The sequence below is a fragment of the Selaginella moellendorffii genome, unplaced genomic scaffold (genome assembly GCF_000143415.4).
Source record: "Selaginella moellendorffii unplaced genomic scaffold, v1.0 SELMOscaffold_27, whole genome shotgun sequence".
In the NCBI taxonomy this organism is placed as follows: domain Eukaryota; kingdom Viridiplantae; phylum Streptophyta; class Lycopodiopsida; order Selaginellales; family Selaginellaceae; genus Selaginella; species Selaginella moellendorffii.
In genome coordinates, this window is record NW_003314288.1 from 1,277,452 (window position 1) to 1,293,519 (window position 16,068).

Consider the following 16,068-nt stretch of genomic DNA (forward strand, 5'->3'; position numbering starts at 1 on the left):
AGCTAGAGAAATCATTTTATATATTGAGATTAATATTAGTATAGGTTATGTTAAACTTGAGGGTAAGGTGTCAAAAAAGTAAAGTAATTGTGACTTTTAGCTTTCATTTATGGGGGCATTAACTTGGCCACCTTCCAGTCACCATGGTCCTTCTTTTAAGGTCTACCAAACTTTGGTTCTCCCTCTAGATCCACCATATTGAATATTCCTTTAGAATATTTTTGCCCCACTCATCAGGCACAAGAATCGAATAAGGCTCTGATACCAATGTTAGGATCCTATCCCTTACACCCTAAGCCAAGTAGGGAAGTGTGGTGAATTGTAAGCAACTATAGAGAACAACTTGAGAAACTATTTATACAATTAAAAATTTTAAGATACTTTGGGTTAATTATTCTTGACTTTGAACCTCCTAGGAAGTGCAAATTCAAGATCTTACAAAAATCAAAGAAACACTTCACACTTTTAAAGGAATGAAAAAACTCCTAAAAAACAATGATAAAACAGAGACTTTCTATGGCATTTATAACTAGGTAAATGCAATTAATTTGAAACTTTGGCAAAAGTAAATTAACCCTTGGAGTAGAGGAACATTCAACACCAAAACTACTCAAAGACTTTTTTAAAGAAATAAAAACAATATTCTTAATTTCACATACTTGCTCAATATCTAAATTAGTATGAAGAGGACTCCAACATTGGATTGAGAATAAAAATAATAAGAGTTATAAATAATTGATATGCCAAAAAAAAAGAAATATTGTAAATAAGGAACATTAAAAGGTGGGTTAGGCCAAAAAATAAAAAAAGGTTGGGAAAGAGGAAAAGGCAAAAAAGAAAAGATCAAATAATAGATTGAAGGATTGATATTTATCATACAAATTTTTTAACTGATCTTTAAAGCTATGTCCATAATAATCAAGGTCCACATCATAAATAAAATCATAAACATAGTTATTTCATAACTTGATCCTCAAACATTCTTTAAAAATGGAATAACATCATTTATAGCAATGTTATAATTATGTTTCACATGAACCAAAGATAACAAGGCACCAAGAACAAAAAAAATTATATAATGATATCCCATAAAAGCTAGAGATAACAACACACTAAAGACAAGCACAATATTAATATGATTACACTCTATATTCCAAAAGCTCAATCTAACATAGAAGGGTCAAGAACTTTAAATGATATACTCTTTAATCTATGACAGTGTGGCATGGCATAAGAAAAGAATACAATGAAGATAAAAAAAAAAAAATCTAAACACAATAATAACTAAAAGTTTAGATCTGGCAAAAAACTAATATAGATTTAGAGAAAAAAAAACAATAAAACAAAATCAAAAGCATAATCCTAAACATTAAGTAAAGCCCATTACCTTTCTTTTCCACCAATGTAAATGCTTGGGATATAAGAATAAATGTATTAATTAAGAAGGAATAGACTAGATTCAGTTACAAATACATATATACATACAAATTCTCTTTAATCCAAAAAGACCTTCGTATCAACCTGTGGAGCCTTGGTAAATGTTAGCCATCAATGAGTAGGCAGAGGCATCGCCACCATCGCCCATCTCCACCAGTGCCTCAAATGCAAGCTTTCCCACACCACTGCTTCCCCACTTTCTACACGAGCTCATGAGAGACTTCCACGCTGCTGGGCTTGCTCTCACAGGCATGATCCTGAGAATCTGGATTGCCGCATCTAACTCGTTGGCCCGGCCGAGAAGATCGATCAAACAAGTATAGTGGTCGATGCCTGGAGCCAGGCCAAACTCCCGAGTCATCCTCTCGAAGTAGAGCTTGCCTCTGGCCACGAGACCTCCATGGCTGCAAGCCGTGAGAAGGCAAACGAAGGTGATGGCATCGGGCTTGCAGCCCTCGTCTAGCATGCTTGCAAAGAGATGGAAGACGTCGTTGGTGTCTCCCTGGCGACTGGAACCGGCAATGATCGTGTTCCAGGCGACCACATCTTTGCTTGCCAGTGACTCGAAGATCTGGAGGGTGTGGAGCATGCTTCCACATTTCCCATACACGTCCATGAGTGAGTTTGCAAGGATACCGTTGTTCTCCATTCCACACCGGCATATATCGCCATGGATTGGAGCTAGAGCTGCCAGGCTTCCACACGACTTGAGAGCGGCGACGAAGGTCTGTGCTCCAGGCTCCCACTCTCTCATCTCCAATCTCATCACCGAGAAGAGCTCCAGAGCGAGAGAGAACTCCCCGTTTTCAGCATAGCCGAGGAGGAGTGCTGTCCAGGAGACGACGTTGTGGCAAGGCATGGTGTCGAAAACCAAGCGAGCATCATCCAAAACACTCCCACACTTTGCGTAGACGTCCACCAGCGTGTTGGCCAGGAAGGTTTCGGTGTCAAGCCGGGCTTCCAGTGCTCGAGAGTGCACCAGCATCGCGTTTTCAAGACTTTGAAGCTTGACTAGCTTCCCATCGATCTTTCGGCCAGCTTCTTTCATCGCAAGACTGGCACAGGCGGCGAGAGCAGCGAGAAAACTGGGTGTATCGGCACTGCATCCTTCGTCTTGCATCCGAAAGAAGAGACTTAGGCTGGTTTCTTCCAGGCCTTTCTCGGTGTAGCCAAGGATGAGGGACGTCCACAGCACAACATCTCGACGAGGAGCACTGTCAAAAACTTGGCGAGCTTCTTCCAAGCTCCCACACTTGGCGTACACGTCTACCAGGCGGCTGGCCACGAACAAGTCCGAGTCGTAGCAAAGGCTCGACGCTTGCGAATGGATCACTCTTGCTTTCTCCAAAGAAGCGATCTTCACGAGCTTTCCATCGGCTTCCCGGGCTTGTTCTCTGGCGGCCACGCTCGTCAAGGCCTTGAGAGCGGCGACGAAGACGAGCTTGTCTGGCTGGAAGTTTCTCATCTGGTCGAACAGTGCCAAAGCTAGCTCTCCCTGTCCACTGTCTGTATACCCGAGCATCAAAGAAGTCCAAGAAGCCAAGCTATGGCACGGCATCCCATCAAAGACCCTCCTGGAATCCACCATGCTTCCACACTTTCCATACATGTCGATCAGACTGTTCCTCACCCGGACGTCACAGTCGAATCCAAGACTCGCAGCTCGAGCATGCACGTCCCTGCCTCTTTCCAGAGCTCTCCATCTCACAAAGCTCCCATCTCCGGCTAGAGTTCTCTCCTCCCTGGCTGCCAAGCTGCCGCAAGCGTTTAACGCAGTCACGAAAGTCACAGCGTCGGCTTCCATGTCTCGAGCTTCCATCCGTGCAAGCAACTCCAAAGCCATCTCCTCCTGCTTGTTCTCGACATACCCGGCCATGAGCGACGTCCAAGAGACCTTGTCCGGGTGCTTGATCCCCTCGAAAACCCTGCGCGATTCCTCCAGGCTCCCACACTTGATATACATGGCGATCAAGCTGCTAGTCACGAAACCATCAGTGTCAAACCCACACTCGGAAGCTTTCGAGTGAAGCGCCATACCTTTGTGGAGCGAGCTCGGTTTCACGAGCTTTCCATGGACGCGCTGGGCCTCCTCCTTGGCAGCGACGCTGGAGCAAGCCTTGAGCGCCGCAACGAGAGCTCGAGCGTTGGGCTGGCAGCCGTGGGCCTGCATTTCCTCAAAGAGCTCCAGGGCCGTGTCGCCATAGCCACTGTCCGTGTAGCCCAGCATCAAAGCCGTCCAGGAGACGATACCGCGGTGGGGCATCTTGTCGAAGACGGCGCGAGCCTCGGCCATGGCGCCACACTTGGAGTACATGCTGATGAGCGTGTTGGCCACGAATGGAATGGAGTCGTCCCCGGGGATGGCGGCATCGGAGTGGAGGATCCGACCTCTTTCCAAATCCCTGGAGCTGCCGCAAGATTTCAGTGCCGCCACGAGATGGCCGAGGCTACTCACCCCCGATTTTGGCTGCTGCAAATGCATTGTCCGCGACTCAAGCTCTACCTAGAACCCTAAAATCTCTTTTTTCCCGCTGGAAGATACACCGCCTTTCGGGGAGAATATTCATCCGAGAATATTCTCTTTCCCGAACACTCAAGAACCAGGGCAAGAGTGTTTTGGTTCGTTTGATGGCGACTATCGCCCGGGTGAGATTCCTCCGGCAGATCACAGGCGCCACGGATATTCTAGGTCGCCAGGGCTTCCAGGCGAGCGCGCGGGGATTCTTTGCGGCGGCGCATTTGTCCCCGGGATCATCCAGCCTCGACGATGGCGCCAGGGGCAGGAGGGAGAATTGGAAGGTCGCCAAGGGATTGGCAGCAGGAGCGGCAGCTTCGGTATCGTTCGCGGCGTCGATGATGAGCGTGGCGGCGGCCAAGGAGAGGCCTCCCACCGATCGCATGCCAAAGGAGGTGATCTTGTATCAATACGAGGCCTGCCCCTTTTGCAACAAGGTGAAAGGTACGCCAAGTCGATTTGGATTCCATTGCAGTGTGAGAGATTGAGGAGCCCTAGAAATTTTCTTCTTCGTTCTTCTTCTTTCCCAGCTTTTCTCGACTACTATGACGTTCCATACCGCATTGTGGAGGTGAATCCTCTAGGCAAGAAGGAGATTGCGTGGTCGGAGTATAAGAAAGTTCCAATCCTTATGGTAGATGGCGAGCAAATGAATGACTCGACTGGTAAAGTTCTTGTGGATTTGTGTTGTTCTTCCTCTCTTTTAATTGTTCTTCGTGTTTTGTCTCTAGAAATTATCAGCACTCTCGATGGAAAGCTCAATCCAAAGAGGTCGCCGGCTCTTACAGCAGCAGCCAAGGAAGAGGAAGAGAAATGGAGGAAGTAAGTAAATCTATGGTTCGTCGTGCTGGACGATTCTCACCGTCAGGAAAAAACTAAATTTCCAGATGGGTGGACGGTCACCTTGTTCATTTGCTCTCGCCAAACATTTATCGATCGACCAAAGAGGCTCTGCAAGCGTTCGACTACATCACTCGCGAAGGTGATTTTTTCCATCCTTTCTAATGCCACAAGTTTTCATCTTGTCACCATTTTCCTCACAGGTAACTTCACTGCTTGGGAGCGAGCCACGGCCAAGTACGCTGGAGCAGCGGCAATGTACTTCATCTCCAAGCGTCTAAAGAAGCGTCACAACATCACAGACGAACGCGCCGCCCTCTACGAAGCCGCTAATACGTGGGTGGAGGCTCTGGACAACAGGAGTTTCATGGGTAAGCAAGCTCCTCTCTTCGGAAACCTCGGAAACCAAGACTTTGAGATGTTTTCTCAGGTGGATCTAAGCCAAATCTCGCCGACCTTGCGGTGTTTGGAGTCTTGAGGCCCATCAGGAACCTCGACTCCGGGAACGACATGATCGCAAACTCCAAGATCGGTGCGTGGTACTCGAGAATGGAGCAGGCTGTGGGAAACTCCGCGAGAGTTTTAGCGCAGGAAGCTTTCAAGACGCAGCCAGTGGAGATGTCAACATAGCTTTCAGCCTCTTTTCTTCGGTGGATCGATCGAGCCATAGAGAAGTTGCAAAGTAGAGCCACTAGAGAGAAAATAAGAACAGTGGATGTTCTTCGCAGTTTTGGAATATACGGTGTCGTACGTGGCTGCATTCTGTTGGACTACGTGTGCCGTTCACACACCACACTTAATGCGGATAGTTCGCTGTCCACGTGGCAAAGTGCAATAGGCTGTATTTCTAAAGGCGATAGGGCGATAGTTTTGCTGGGGAGAGGAGAGAGAGAGAGAGAGAGAGAGAGCGAGGAGGGCTCGATTTTGTTCTTCCTGGGCGATCGATCGATCCCTGGAAAGCTCTTTGGCGCAGCGGCGCCGGTCTTCGGCGCATGGATTAGCACAGATCGCTCCGCAATGAGGTTCGTAGCTTGTTCTAGTTGTCGATTGGAGACTGGAGTCGTTGCTTCGCAGAAATCTGTGTCAAATTCCCCAGGAGTAGCCGCAGGAGGAAGCAACAGGGTAGGATTGATAGGGAGTGTAGTAGTGTGTAGTAGCCAGAATCGTCATGGGGGTTTTCTTGGGTGGAGCATCAGGGCAAAGCGTGGTGCTTCTCATTCTTCCGGTTCTCACAAGGTCTTCATTCTAGATTCTTCGTCATCGTCGCTTGCCCGGCATAGATCGCATCGACGGGCTGGCAAATGCAATGCAATCTTGGAAGACCAAGGGTCGAGCGCTTCGTTTGGCACGGGAATTTGGAATAGCTTCTCCGAGTTCTTCCGGATAGTGATCCAGCAGGAGGAGAGCCCGCTCTTGGGCGAGAGTTCTTCGACGTCAGGCATCCATCTCCACAAGAGTTTGAGCGAGCTGCCTTTGATCCACGTCTGCCCGACGTCCATCCCGGCTGCCCACGACCTCGACTCGGCGGACGAGGTGTTGAGCCAGCTTCTCTACGCGGGCTTCGGCAGGATCGGCTCCACTTTGGACGGTTTGCTCGCCGTGATCTTCCCCTCGCTCGGCGATCCCAGCGGCGACATGGCGGACGTGAAGATGGATCCAGTCGCGGAGCTGTGCGCTCCGTCCAGCCGCTGCGTCACGGCCGAGGATTTCTCCGGCTCGCTCGACCAGTTCTACGCATGGCTCAAGGAGAGGCTCCCGCAGGGTGGCGCTCAGTTGGATCTCTGGGGAACAGCTCCAGGAACCAAGCGCGTCGCCAACTTATGGCGAGAGCTCCTGGAGGGCGAGATCTCCCTCGAGGACTCGCGCCCGCCCAAGCGGACTGTTCACGTCGCGAGCGTCCAGATCGTGAACGAGAGCGGCGAGATGCTGGTGGAAGCGTACCAGGAGATGGCGGACGGGAGGATCCGGCCCAGGAACCGGCCACTCTCGGAGAAGATGCGGCCCGGCGAGAGCGTGGAGGAGGCGTGCTTGCGCGGGATCTCGGAGGAGCTGGGCTGCGCGATCGATCAGGTGGCGCTGCTGCGCGAGAGCTACCAGAGAGTGGAGGAGGAGCGGGAGTCCTTCTCCTATCCGGGGCTCTCGACCAGGTACGTGATCCATACGATCACCGCGCATGTCAAGCAGCTCCCTCAAACGGACTTTGACACGGAGGAGGACGAGGATGGGAATGGCGGTGGCGGCGGCAGCGGTGGCGGTGGCGGAGCGGCGGTGTTGGTGGTCGCCAGTGGAAGAACCGCGACTGCTACCAGCTGCCTGGGCGGCGCGGTGGGCGTGAGGAAACATTTTTGGAAGTGGGTACAACAAGCTCCATAGCATAAAAATCATGGAATTCCCGCGAAATAACTTCGTAGATATAATGATCATTTATCTCTTCCATGGTTTAGATTTTATTTGATAAAGGTCATCAAGGGCGTGACGTGAGGGAATATGTTCGGGAATAATCTTGTGAGAGGGATGCTGACGCCGTGTCAGCAGACAGTGGTGCCAGCTCAGCTGGCCAGACATGTCACACGAATGATGTCCCCCTCAACTGCATTTTAAGATGATTGGTTTCTAGCCAAAGTATCGCTACGCTTGATTTAGTAGAGCGTGCTAAGCCCAGACTAAACAAATATCTATATTTGAATGGACGCGCCGACGTGGGGTTCGAATCCTGCCAACACAAAATCTTGAAACGAAGCGCGTTAAAAAAGTGTTTTTTCTTTTAATCTTTTCAAACTCTCTCCCTGGCTCGACGCTCGACGCTCTCTGTGAGTTCTTGGTCCTTTGTTCTTTCTTTCTTCTCGCGAGAGAGAGAGAGAGAGAGGGAGGGAGAGAGGAGGCGCCGCGCCACTGGCGTGCTGCTCTTGGGAGGAGGGATTCGGCCCATTGGGGATGGAGGCGGCGAGCATTCCAGCGGATTGGCGGTGGATTCTTTGATCGAGGATCTTGGAGGTGAGGGAAGAAAGAGCTCCGGCTATGGCGTCCGTTGGAGCGCTTGGAATCGGGCTTAGCATTGTCTTTGGCGTCTTTCTTGTGCTGCTACTGGCGGAGCTCTACTATCTCCTCTTCTGGAAGCGCAGATCTCTCATTGCGAGCTCGCGCGTCACGAGCGCCAGCGTCGCGCCGAATGATCCTTCTCGACCAGAGGTGGTTATGGGGGAAGGAGGAGGAGGAGGAGGATCGACCGAGACGGCGTTCGTGGCCAAGATGTTCGAGAGCCGCGGGCTTGGATCGCAGATTGGGATGATGCTGGATGGGGGCGAGTGTGTTCTTGCGCCGCCCAGGCTGCTCTTCACGATCAAGGAGGAGGCGCGGGAGGATCTCGTGGACTCCGCCGAGGACGCGCTCAAATCCTCGTCCATCCGGCTCAAGCGCGGCTGTGCCGGGCACGTCGTGGTGGAGGTGATCCAGCCCGACGTTCCGGATGTCCGCGAGCGCGAGAGAGGGCTTCTCCACGTTTGCTCCTCGTCGTCGTGCGAGGAATCTGGGAGCTCCTCCTCGTCTGGGGCATCGGAAGATCAGGACTTGGGCGATCATCGCCCAGCAGCGGCGGTGACAGAGATTTCTCTCGCGGTGGATCGTCCCCCACTCCCGGCAGCCGCGGTGGTGGATGTGATCGAGGAAGAGGAAGAGATGTCCTCCGCGACGCCATTCGTGACGCCGCCATCGTCTCCAGCATTCTCCACGCCGCCCTCGTCGCCCGATCGCCCCCAGATATGGGCGAGGCCACCGCCACCACCGCGGCCGCCGCGATTGTCGTACGAATCGCCGCCATCGCCACCGCTGCTGCCAATGCCGGTGCCTGTGTCGAGCGACGCTCCTCCCGCGGCAATGACGCCATTGTCAGTGTCCTCTTCCTCGCCGGGCAGGAGGAGCAGCAGCAGAGCCACCGCCAGCGCTTGCAGCAGGGATTCCTTCTCGTCCGCCGCGGCGATGCGATCGTCCCGGCAATCCCCATGAGCGATCGATCGCCAGTGCCGGCCTGCTCGATCGATTCGATCGAGGGTAGGGAGGGATCGCTCCACACATCCATTACAACAGTGATCGATTTAGACGAGAAGGGAAGGAATGACCGATCTGGACGAGAAGGAGGAATCTCGGCGATTTGTTTGACGTGATTGGTCTTGACAATGTTGGTTGTTTTTCTTCGCAAAAGGAGAAATAGCATAGCTACTCTACGAGGCGAGCGAGCTTTATAGTAGCTAGTGTACAGATTACTACTAGTACTATACCTAGGAAAGACGCTCTTTACGTTAATTCCTCTCTTGTTCCCTGGGCACTCTCCCTCCCCTGGTTGATCCTCGCATAGGACAAAATCATGTTGTCGCCTGTCCAGCTACAGTCAACTCTAGTCAGTCTTTAGTCAACTCTAGTAAACGATATCTCTAAAAATAACCGTTAGGAGTCAAGTCAATCAGTCCATATAAGTCAAATCTAGTCAATCCTACTAGTCAACGGACACTGAATGGTCAACGCGCGAGCTTTCTAATGGACGAGACGGTTCCCACAATGCCCAGCACCACACCGGCCACGCCGAATATCACAGTCAACGTGAGCTCGTGCCGGGGTGCCCCCCGGGCACCGAAGATCTTCACGAAAAAGATGGCTGGGAGGATGACGCAGGTGGTAACGCTGATGCCCGACCCGATCAACGCTACCGTCGTCTCGAACGCCGGGACCGCCAGCGCCAGCAGCAGCACCACCGCCATGATCGCGCTCCTCACCGAGACGCTGCTCCAGCTCCGCCAGGCTCCGCCACCGCCACCGCCGCCGCCGGAGAGCGATGGTGGCGACGGAATGAGAGATTCCATGTGTACCGCCAGGGTATTGACGACGAGCGCGTACTTGGTGAGAGGGATGAGCACCATCAGGAACAGCACCAGCTTGGCCACCGCGAGCTCCTTGGGCAGGCTGAGAGTCACCTGGGACTGGATCGAGGAGCCAAACATGGTGGCGCCAGCGATCGCCACCACCGCGTAGATCAGCGTCGCGATGGAGAAGCTTAGAGCAGCCACCTGCGAGATGAGACGATCAAATGGTTCTTTAGAACTTTTCCCGATCAATGGAGAGCTTCTAAAGAGAAAGTTCGTCACCTTTGGGTACTGCGATGGATCTTTCATGGAGCTGTAGATCCTGGGAAGGATCACGTGTCCCGAGTAGCAAAATGCGTAGAGGCCAGCGACTTCGGCGAGCTTTGTCGGATTCACGAGCGCGATCGAGTGGTGGAATCCAATCCCGTCGACTATCCCGGCCCAGAGAACTCCCAGGACGATGATCAAGTAAGTTGCGATTCCACCCAGCGAGACATACGAGAGCCAGCTCAAGTCTCTCACCCAGATGATCGGAAGAACCGCGAGCACGCCGGCGATGGGGAGGAACTGCGTAGGCGCGAGCTCCAGCCACGGGAGATGGACACCTGCGTGTGGGAAGATCCTGACTAAGTTGTCACGCAACGAGATTGTGAAGCCCACCAGCGTTCCCAGGATCTCCAAGTCAACGATCGCGGCGACGAAGATCCGCCCGGTTCTTCCGAACGCCAGAGCTCCGACTTGCTGGAAGGTGGATGTTCCAGGTTTGCTTCCAAGGCATCGGGCGAGGATGTAGGCCGTGTAGCAAAAGATTGCGCCGCACGAGAAGAGGACGATCAGGCCGAGCCATCCGCCATTGTGGAGAGAGTATGGACACGAGAGCATCCCCAGACCTGGAAGAAGCAAGCGATTAATCGAAGAGAGACAGGAGAAATTCGAGAAGAGGAGGAGGAACTTTTGGAATTTCTCCGGGAAAAGGAAGAGCAGAGAGCAATCGAGAAGAGCTAGCAATCGAGGAAGGAAGGAGCTATAATTACCAACGAGAGTTCCTACGTTGTTGAAAAGCGCTTGGAAGAAGGAGCTTCGTCCTTGTTCTTCTTGCAATTCATCGCCATGCTCGAGATCTTGCGGGACGAGGAGGCGCTCCTTCGACCCACATTCCATAATTTCTCTTCTCAGAGCCTATGCCCTAATTCCATGGCAAAATATTTAGCTCTGGCCCCATTCTAGGGCTTGGCGAGGCGGACATGGCGAGCGCGCCCAGCGATGGAGCTCCTCCTCCCGCGACACAGCAATCCAGCGGCGGAATCCCATCATCCGCAGCTCCAGCAACGGTAGGATCGGCTGCCTCGGCGTCAGCGCCATCGCCGGCTGCCTCTGGATCAGGGCCGCCGCCTGGATCTCAGCTCCCAGTCGCGACGCAATCGGCCGTTCCGATCCCTCAGGCGGCCACAACAGTGGGGGGACTGGGATCGCCAGGATTGATGGCCGGGCAGCAGCAAAATCCCGCGGTGGGATCGCAGCCTCCAGGTCAGAATTTCTCGTCGCTCCAGCCCCAGCAGCAGCAGCAGCTCATCCAGAACGCGGTCTACCAGCAAAAGATGCGGCAGAGGGTGATGGTTCCACAGCAGCAGCAAGCTCCTCGCGGCGTGGCTGCTGGGAGGCCTTCCCAGGCGCCGGCGCCCACCAGCAACGTCTACTCGCAAGCGGTGTCGTCGCCCATCGGTGGTGGCGCCGCCGCCACCTCCATGCAGCAGCAGCTTGCGCAGAGGATAAGCTCGCAGCAAAGGCCGCAGCAGATGGCCGCGCAGAATGGGCAGACCATCCAGCAGCAGCAGCAAGCCAGCGCTCTCAGCGCCACCGCGATTCGATCTTCCATGTATCCCTCGCAGACCACCAACATGCAGCAGTACATGACGCAGCAGGGATTGCGGCATCCATCCATGCTCAATGGCCAGGCTTCAACAATGCAAGTAAGTTCTTCCATTTTTCTCTATTTAGTGTTCTTTCTTTCCTTTTTTTTTTCTCTTGTGTTTTTCCCGAATTCTCCCTCTGTTTTTTTTTTTCACTAGGTACTTTGGTAGTTCTTATTCTTTGCAAGTTTGTGATTCACTGCCTTAATATTGATCGTCCTGATTTGGAACTCTCTTATAGCAGGTGAGGCAAAAGCAAGCGCAAGCACAATTCCAGCCAGCAGGGATTCAGGGGCTGCACCAGATGATGAGTCCTCTCGGGAGACCCTCCGGAATGCTCCAAGCGCAACGAGCACAAGGCAACGTACGTGCGCAGCAGCAGCAGCAACAACAGCCACAGCAGCAGCTAACTTCTCCTCAGGTAGATGCGAGTTTTTCCTTTACGGATGATAACACACATCTTTGTTTTGATCATGGTCTTCAGAGGTTGCAATCCGGCCAGGTTGCAAGAGCGCCATCTCCTGCACAGCTTGCTTATCAGATGCAAACGCCCCTGCAGCAGCAGCAGCAGCAGCAACAGCAACAGCAACAGCAACAGCAGCAGCAGCAACCGTGGTCCAAACAGCTTTCCGCTGCGCAGTATCAGCACTTGAGGCCAGTCCAGCAATTATCTCCACAGCAGTTTCAACAGCAGCAGCAGCAATTAAGACAGCTCCAGAGGCCTCTAGTGTCCCCGGGTGCCAATTTTAATCCTCAGGCTGCTGGAACACCGGCGCCAGTTAACCAGCCACCGGAGCCGACCAACAGAATCCTGGGCAAGCGGAGCATTCAGGAGCTTGTCACGCAGGTACATGCAATGCTTTCTTCTCGCTTGTGACAAACCTTTTCATTCCGTTTCCTTTTCTTTCAGGTGGATGCCAAAGAGAAGCTTGAGCCGGAAGTGGAGGATGCTTTGCTGGAGATAGCCGACGATTTCATCGAAACGGTATACAGCAATACATTTTTGCTGGAAGCCTTCTAATCTTCCTCTTCCATTCGGTGGAATCAGGTGACGACGTTCGCCTGTGCTCTTGCAAAGCATAGAAAATCTACGGTTTTGGAAGCCAAGGACGTGCTTTTGCATCTAGGTACGGCCGAGCTCTCTCACAGGGAGTAACTTTAACTCTGGATTTGCAGAGAGGAACTGGCGAATCACACTTCCGGGCTTTGGTGGCGAAGAGTACAGAACGTACAAGAAACCCGTAAGCGCAATCTTCGTTTTTTCAGTGTATTAACAAGATGGAGATTTGCAGGTAGCTAGCGACGTCCACAAACAGCGCTTGGCAGTGATCAAGAAGTCACAAGCGGCCTCACCAGCAGAACCAAAAGCCGCCATCGGCAGTCCTCCAGGAATGAAACTGCCTGCTGCGTCGCCAATCCAGTCTCCTCCTGGATCCAGAATGGGATAGACACCCAAATTTTTCCTTCTCCTGTAAACTAACACAGTGATCTGTATAGAGAACTCCCGCCGGGACGATTGTGATGGAAGTTCTTTGCCGGGAACGATGTAAATCCCCTGAGCCTGAGGCAGTTAAGAGGCTGATAGAAAAAGCTTCCCGCAAGCTAGTCTCGTCGCTGGGAGAAAACCTTTGGTTTGAGCTTGTGAACTAGTAGCGGTACGATGAAAGCTGCCACGAACGCTGCGAGGAACGGATCTTAGCAAAGAATAAAAGGTAAGCTTGCCGAGAACCTATGTATGTGACTGTGGCTCCCGAGGCTGCTCTTCCAACAGCAGCTGCCAAGTACAAGAAAACCACAACCTGGGATCATAGAGATCAATGAGATGTTGTCAAGGCAAAGGCAATGGCAAGAAACAAATACGATCATAGAGGTCACGGAGACGGGTTGTCAAGCAAAAGAGAAGGAAGAAGTACCTTGAAGAAAAGCTTGTAATCGGAGCCACTAGCTGCCACTCGGAGGACTCCCTCAGTAGCGCCAACCGTATTGGCAATGCATGCCGCGATGGAGGTTGCACACTCTTGCGAGACTTGCCACTCGAGAGGATCGACCGGGACCCTGGAAGAGAAAACGATGAGTTCTTCAAGCTCTAAGAAAAGGAGACAAACAATCGTGCGAGGAGTAGCCAAAGTGATTTGTATCATCGCAAAGAAAAATTACGCGATGTTGAAATTCCGGAACGCCAGGCCCAGAATCGCGAGCGACGAGACCAGAACGATGACAACGTCGCAGGCCAGCGACACGAGGCTGCAATTCCTGGCCGTGCAGTGGTAATACAGGAGGCTGCCGCAAGCGAGCACCAGCGCCGATAACCCTGGCCTCTTCCACAGCAGCAGCGATCGCAATGGTGAAATCTCCGCCATGGCGCTGGCGCTGGCGCCGCCGCCGGCGCCGCCGCATTCGTTCATCCGCCCCGGATCCACAAACCCTAACAATCCATCCCCACGCGCAAGAACAAGGAAGAAGATTTAAAGCGCCAGCTCCTGTTCATCCGAGAGCATATTCGAGAGGAGAATGTAGGGAGATTCCACGTCCGTACATGGCTGGCCGAGCGCCATGGCGGCCACGCGGTTGGCCCGTACGACGTCCATATGAACCCTACACGCGCCCAGGATCATCGTCCACGCCACCTCCACCGGCTCGTAGGGCATGGCGGCGATGAGCTCCTCCGCGCGATCGATCTTCCCAGCGCGCGCCAGGAGATCCACCATGCATCGAAAGTGCTCGTCGCTTGGATCCACGCCGTGATCGCCGATCATCGAGTGGAAATTCTCGCGCGCCTCGCGGAGGCGGCCCTGGTGGCTGCACGAGTAGAAGAGGCACTGGAAGCTCACCTGGGAGAGCGCTATGGCGTCCAAGGCGGCGGCGCGGAGGATCTCCACGGCGGCGGCGTGGCGGCCGTGGTGCGCGTAAGCTCCCGCCATGGCGTTCCAGCACACCACGTCCTTGCGCGGGATGGCCGCGAAGATCTCGCTCGCGACCGCGAGGCTCCCGCATTTGCCGTAGAGATTGACAAGCACGGATCCAAGCACCGCGTCCGGACTGATCCCCAGCGCCGCGATCATCTCCTGGTGGATGTGCGCGCCCTCCTTGATCGATCCCAGGCTCGCGCACGCGTCCAGCGCGCTGATCAGCGCGACGCGATTGAGATCCAGGCCCTCGAGCCGCGTGTGGCGAAAGAGATCCAGCGCTTCTCTTCCCCGCCCCCTCTCCGTGAGCGCTGTGATCATCACTGTCCACGAGAACATGTCCCGCGACTCCATCCGCGAGAAGATCTCCGCCGCCTCGTCGATCCACCCGGCGTTGAGATACATCTTCACGATCGAGGTCTGGAGCACCACTCCCAGCGGTGATCCCGCCGCCGCGAGCTCCAGATAGATCGCGCGGCCGCGCTCCAGCGTGGCGCGGTCGTGGAGCGAGCTAAGAACCCTAGCGAAGCTCCCTTCGTCGGGAACGATCTCGCGTGCGCGCATTTGCTGGATCAGCTCCAGCGCGCGATCGCCGCGGCCGGTCTGGGCGTAGACCGTGATCATCGCGTTGTAGAGACCGAGATCGGGGCGATCGATCGTCTGGAAGGCGCGCTCGGCATCGCCCAAGCTACCGCATCGCCCATACATGGCCACGATCTCGGCGCCAGTGGCGGGATCGATCGCTCCAGCGGCGAATTCGAGGATCTGGGCGTGCGCGATCCTGCCCTGGGCGAGATCGCCAGCGCCGGAGCACGCATCTAGCACCGAGCTAAACGTGATATCGTTTGGCATGACTCCTTCGAGCGCCATAGCCCGGAAGAGCCCTAGCGCGCGGGCGTGATCCCCGCGCTGGACGAACCCCGCGATGAGCGACGTCCACGCGATCACGCCGCGATCGAGCATGGCATCGAAGACCTCCATCGCGTCGCCGAGGCTGCCGCATCGCGCGTACATGTTGACGAGGCTGTTCTCCACCACGGCGTTGATCCGGAGGCCCTGGTGGACGATCCTGGCGTGCATCCATCGCCCCAGCGCGAGGTCTCGCGAGCTCGCGGCGATGCCGATCACCGCCGCGCAGGTGAAGATCGTGGGCTTGATCCCTTGCAGCTCCATCTTCCGGAAGAAGAACAGTGCCTCGAGAAAATGCCCATTCTGGGCAAATGCTACCACGAGAATCGTCCACGAGAAAGCGTTTGGATTGGCAATGGATTGGAACGCCGCCATCGCTCGCGAGAGATCCCCGAGCTTGCCATACATTTCTATGGTAAGATTTGTGAGAAGTCTCTCGCGGCCGAGGCCGATCGCGAGGATGCGCTGGTGGAGGAGATTGGCATCGTGGGCATTTGTGTTGGTGCCGCATTCCCGGATCGCGCTGGCCAGGAGATCGCAGCGCTCGTCGTGATCTTGCGCTGCCTCTGCACGATCGAGCAGGCCCTGGACGAGGGCGCTTCGCAGAGATGAGTAGCTCCGAGTGACCGATGGGAAGATCCAATTCTTCTTTCGTCCCAAGATCATCAAGCTATGGGTCTTGCGATGATAGTGCCAAG

General features: G+C 53.9%; 8 protein-coding genes across 10 annotated transcripts; 4 read left to right on the forward strand and 4 right to left on the reverse strand.

Moving 5' to 3' along the window:
• Positions 1-1,418: 1,418 nt before the first annotated feature.
• LOC112348191 (pentatricopeptide repeat-containing protein At4g39530-like) lies at positions 1,419-3,547 on the reverse strand. Its single transcript, XM_024680319.1, has 2 exons — positions 3,475-3,547; positions 1,419-3,410 (listed from the first exon to the last, which is right to left on the reverse strand). The coding sequence occupies exon 2, from the start codon at positions 3,398-3,400 to the stop codon at positions 1,517-1,519; it is 1,884 nt and encodes a 627-aa protein (XP_024536087.1). The 5' UTR covers positions 3,401-3,410; positions 3,475-3,547; the 3' UTR covers positions 1,419-1,516.
• A 208-nt stretch (positions 3,548-3,755) lies between these two features.
• On the forward strand, positions 3,756-5,552 carry LOC9629914 (prostaglandin E synthase 2). The gene is made up of 6 exons (XM_024680320.1): positions 3,756-4,396; positions 4,483-4,617; positions 4,684-4,774; positions 4,840-4,934; positions 4,996-5,163; positions 5,223-5,552. Exons 1-6 carry the CDS (start codon positions 3,775-3,777, stop codon positions 5,420-5,422), a joined length of 1,311 nt encoding a protein of 436 aa, XP_024536088.1. The 5' UTR covers positions 3,756-3,774; the 3' UTR covers positions 5,423-5,552.
• Positions 5,553-5,681: 129 nt separating this feature from the next.
• LOC9629421 lies at positions 5,682-7,235 on the forward strand. The gene has a single exon (XM_002975249.2). It carries the CDS (start codon positions 5,810-5,812, stop codon positions 7,163-7,165), a length of 1,356 nt encoding a protein of 451 aa, XP_002975295.2. The 5' UTR covers positions 5,682-5,809; the 3' UTR covers positions 7,166-7,235.
• Positions 7,236-7,810: 575 nt separating this feature from the next.
• On the forward strand, positions 7,811-8,794 carry LOC9629422 (formin-like protein 1). Its single transcript, XM_002975250.1, has one exon. The coding sequence runs from the start codon at positions 7,811-7,813 to the stop codon at positions 8,792-8,794; it is 984 nt and encodes a 327-aa protein (XP_002975296.1).
• A 464-nt stretch (positions 8,795-9,258) lies between these two features.
• Positions 9,259-10,851, reverse strand: LOC9629423 (amino acid transporter AVT1E). The gene is made up of 3 exons (XM_002975371.3): positions 10,680-10,851; positions 9,928-10,535; positions 9,259-9,849 (listed from the first exon to the last, which is right to left on the reverse strand). The coding sequence occupies exons 1-3, from the start codon at positions 10,804-10,806 to the stop codon at positions 9,304-9,306; spliced, it is 1,281 nt and encodes a 426-aa protein (XP_002975417.2). The 5' UTR covers positions 10,807-10,851; the 3' UTR covers positions 9,259-9,303.
• LOC9629915 (transcription initiation factor TFIID subunit 12) lies at positions 10,851-13,082 on the forward strand. 2 transcript variants are annotated; one of them, XM_002975251.2, is made up of 7 exons: positions 10,851-11,615; positions 11,797-11,976; positions 12,040-12,402; positions 12,466-12,540; positions 12,604-12,682; positions 12,732-12,796; positions 12,848-13,082. In XM_002975251.2, exons 1-7 carry the CDS (start codon positions 10,890-10,892, stop codon positions 13,001-13,003), a joined length of 1,644 nt encoding a protein of 547 aa, XP_002975297.2. In that variant the 5' UTR covers positions 10,851-10,889; the 3' UTR covers positions 13,004-13,082. The 2 variants fall into 2 exon arrangements, with proteins under 2 accessions (XP_002975297.2, XP_024536061.1); XM_024680293.1 differs by having other exon boundaries at positions 11,800-11,976.
• On the reverse strand, positions 12,798-16,060 carry LOC9629424 (pentatricopeptide repeat-containing protein At3g09040, mitochondrial). Of its 2 annotated transcripts, XM_024680292.1 has the most exons (4): positions 13,713-16,060; positions 13,469-13,610; positions 13,285-13,354; positions 12,798-13,234 (listed from the first exon to the last, which is right to left on the reverse strand). In XM_024680292.1, exon 1 carries the CDS (start codon positions 16,034-16,036, stop codon positions 14,021-14,023), a length of 2,016 nt encoding a protein of 671 aa, XP_024536060.1. In that variant the 5' UTR covers positions 16,037-16,060; the 3' UTR covers positions 12,798-13,234; positions 13,285-13,354; positions 13,469-13,610; positions 13,713-14,020. The 2 variants fall into 2 exon arrangements, with proteins under 2 accessions (XP_024536060.1, XP_024536059.1); XM_024680291.1 differs by having other exon boundaries at positions 13,469-16,060.
• LOC112348168 (reticulon-like protein B22) lies at positions 13,202-13,696 on the reverse strand. Its single transcript, XM_024680265.1, has 2 exons — positions 13,469-13,696; positions 13,202-13,354 (listed from the first exon to the last, which is right to left on the reverse strand). The coding sequence occupies exons 1-2, from the start codon at positions 13,694-13,696 to the stop codon at positions 13,202-13,204; spliced, it is 381 nt and encodes a 126-aa protein (XP_024536033.1).
• Positions 16,061-16,068: the final 8 nt, after the last annotated feature.

Excerpts from the sequence above, each read along its gene's own strand:
- LOC9629422 (XM_002975250.1), top strand. The coding sequence starts at position 7,811 with ATGGCGTCCGTTGGAGCGCTTGGAATCGGGCTTAGCATTGTCTTTGGC.
- LOC9629424 (XM_024680292.1), bottom strand. The coding sequence starts at position 16,036 with ATGATCTTGGGACGAAAGAAGAATTGGATCTTCCCATCGGTCACTCGG.
- LOC112348168 (XM_024680265.1), bottom strand. The coding sequence starts at position 13,696 with ATGATACAAATCACTTTGGCTACTCCTCGCACGATTGTTTGTCTCCTT. Across the intron at positions 13,355-13,468 it reads ATTACAAGCTTTTCTTCAAG|GTTGTGGTTTTCTTGTACTT; the intron begins GTACTTCTTCCT and ends CTATGATCCCAG.
- LOC9629914 (XM_024680320.1), top strand. The coding sequence starts at position 3,775 with ATGGAATGGAGTCGTCCCCGGGGATGGCGGCATCGGAGTGGAGGATCC. Across the intron at positions 4,397-4,482 it reads CTTTTGCAACAAGGTGAAAG|CTTTTCTCGACTACTATGAC; the intron begins GTACGCCAAGTC and ends CTTCTTTCCCAG. Across the intron at positions 4,775-4,839 it reads GAGGAAGAGAAATGGAGGAA|ATGGGTGGACGGTCACCTTG; the intron begins GTAAGTAAATCT and ends CTAAATTTCCAG.
- LOC112348191 (XM_024680319.1), bottom strand. The coding sequence starts at position 3,400 with ATGTATATCAAGTGTGGGAGCCTGGAGGAATCGCGCAGGGTTTTCGAG.
- LOC9629421 (XM_002975249.2), top strand. The coding sequence starts at position 5,810 with ATGAGGTTCGTAGCTTGTTCTAGTTGTCGATTGGAGACTGGAGTCGTT.
- LOC9629423 (XM_002975371.3), bottom strand. The coding sequence starts at position 10,806 with ATGGAATGTGGGTCGAAGGAGCGCCTCCTCGTCCCGCAAGATCTCGAG. Across the intron at positions 10,536-10,679 it reads CAACGTAGGAACTCTCGTTG|GTCTGGGGATGCTCTCGTGT; the intron begins GTAATTATAGCT and ends TGCTTCTTCCAG. Across the intron at positions 9,850-9,927 it reads ATCCATCGCAGTACCCAAAG|GTGGCTGCTCTAAGCTTCTC; the intron begins GTGACGAACTTT and ends CTCATCTCGCAG.
- LOC9629915 (XM_002975251.2), top strand. The coding sequence starts at position 10,890 with ATGGCGAGCGCGCCCAGCGATGGAGCTCCTCCTCCCGCGACACAGCAA. Across the intron at positions 12,403-12,465 it reads TTCAGGAGCTTGTCACGCAG|GTGGATGCCAAAGAGAAGCT; the intron begins GTACATGCAATG and ends CTTTTCTTTCAG. Across the intron at positions 12,683-12,731 it reads GGACGTGCTTTTGCATCTAG|AGAGGAACTGGCGAATCACA; the intron begins GTACGGCCGAGC and ends CTGGATTTGCAG.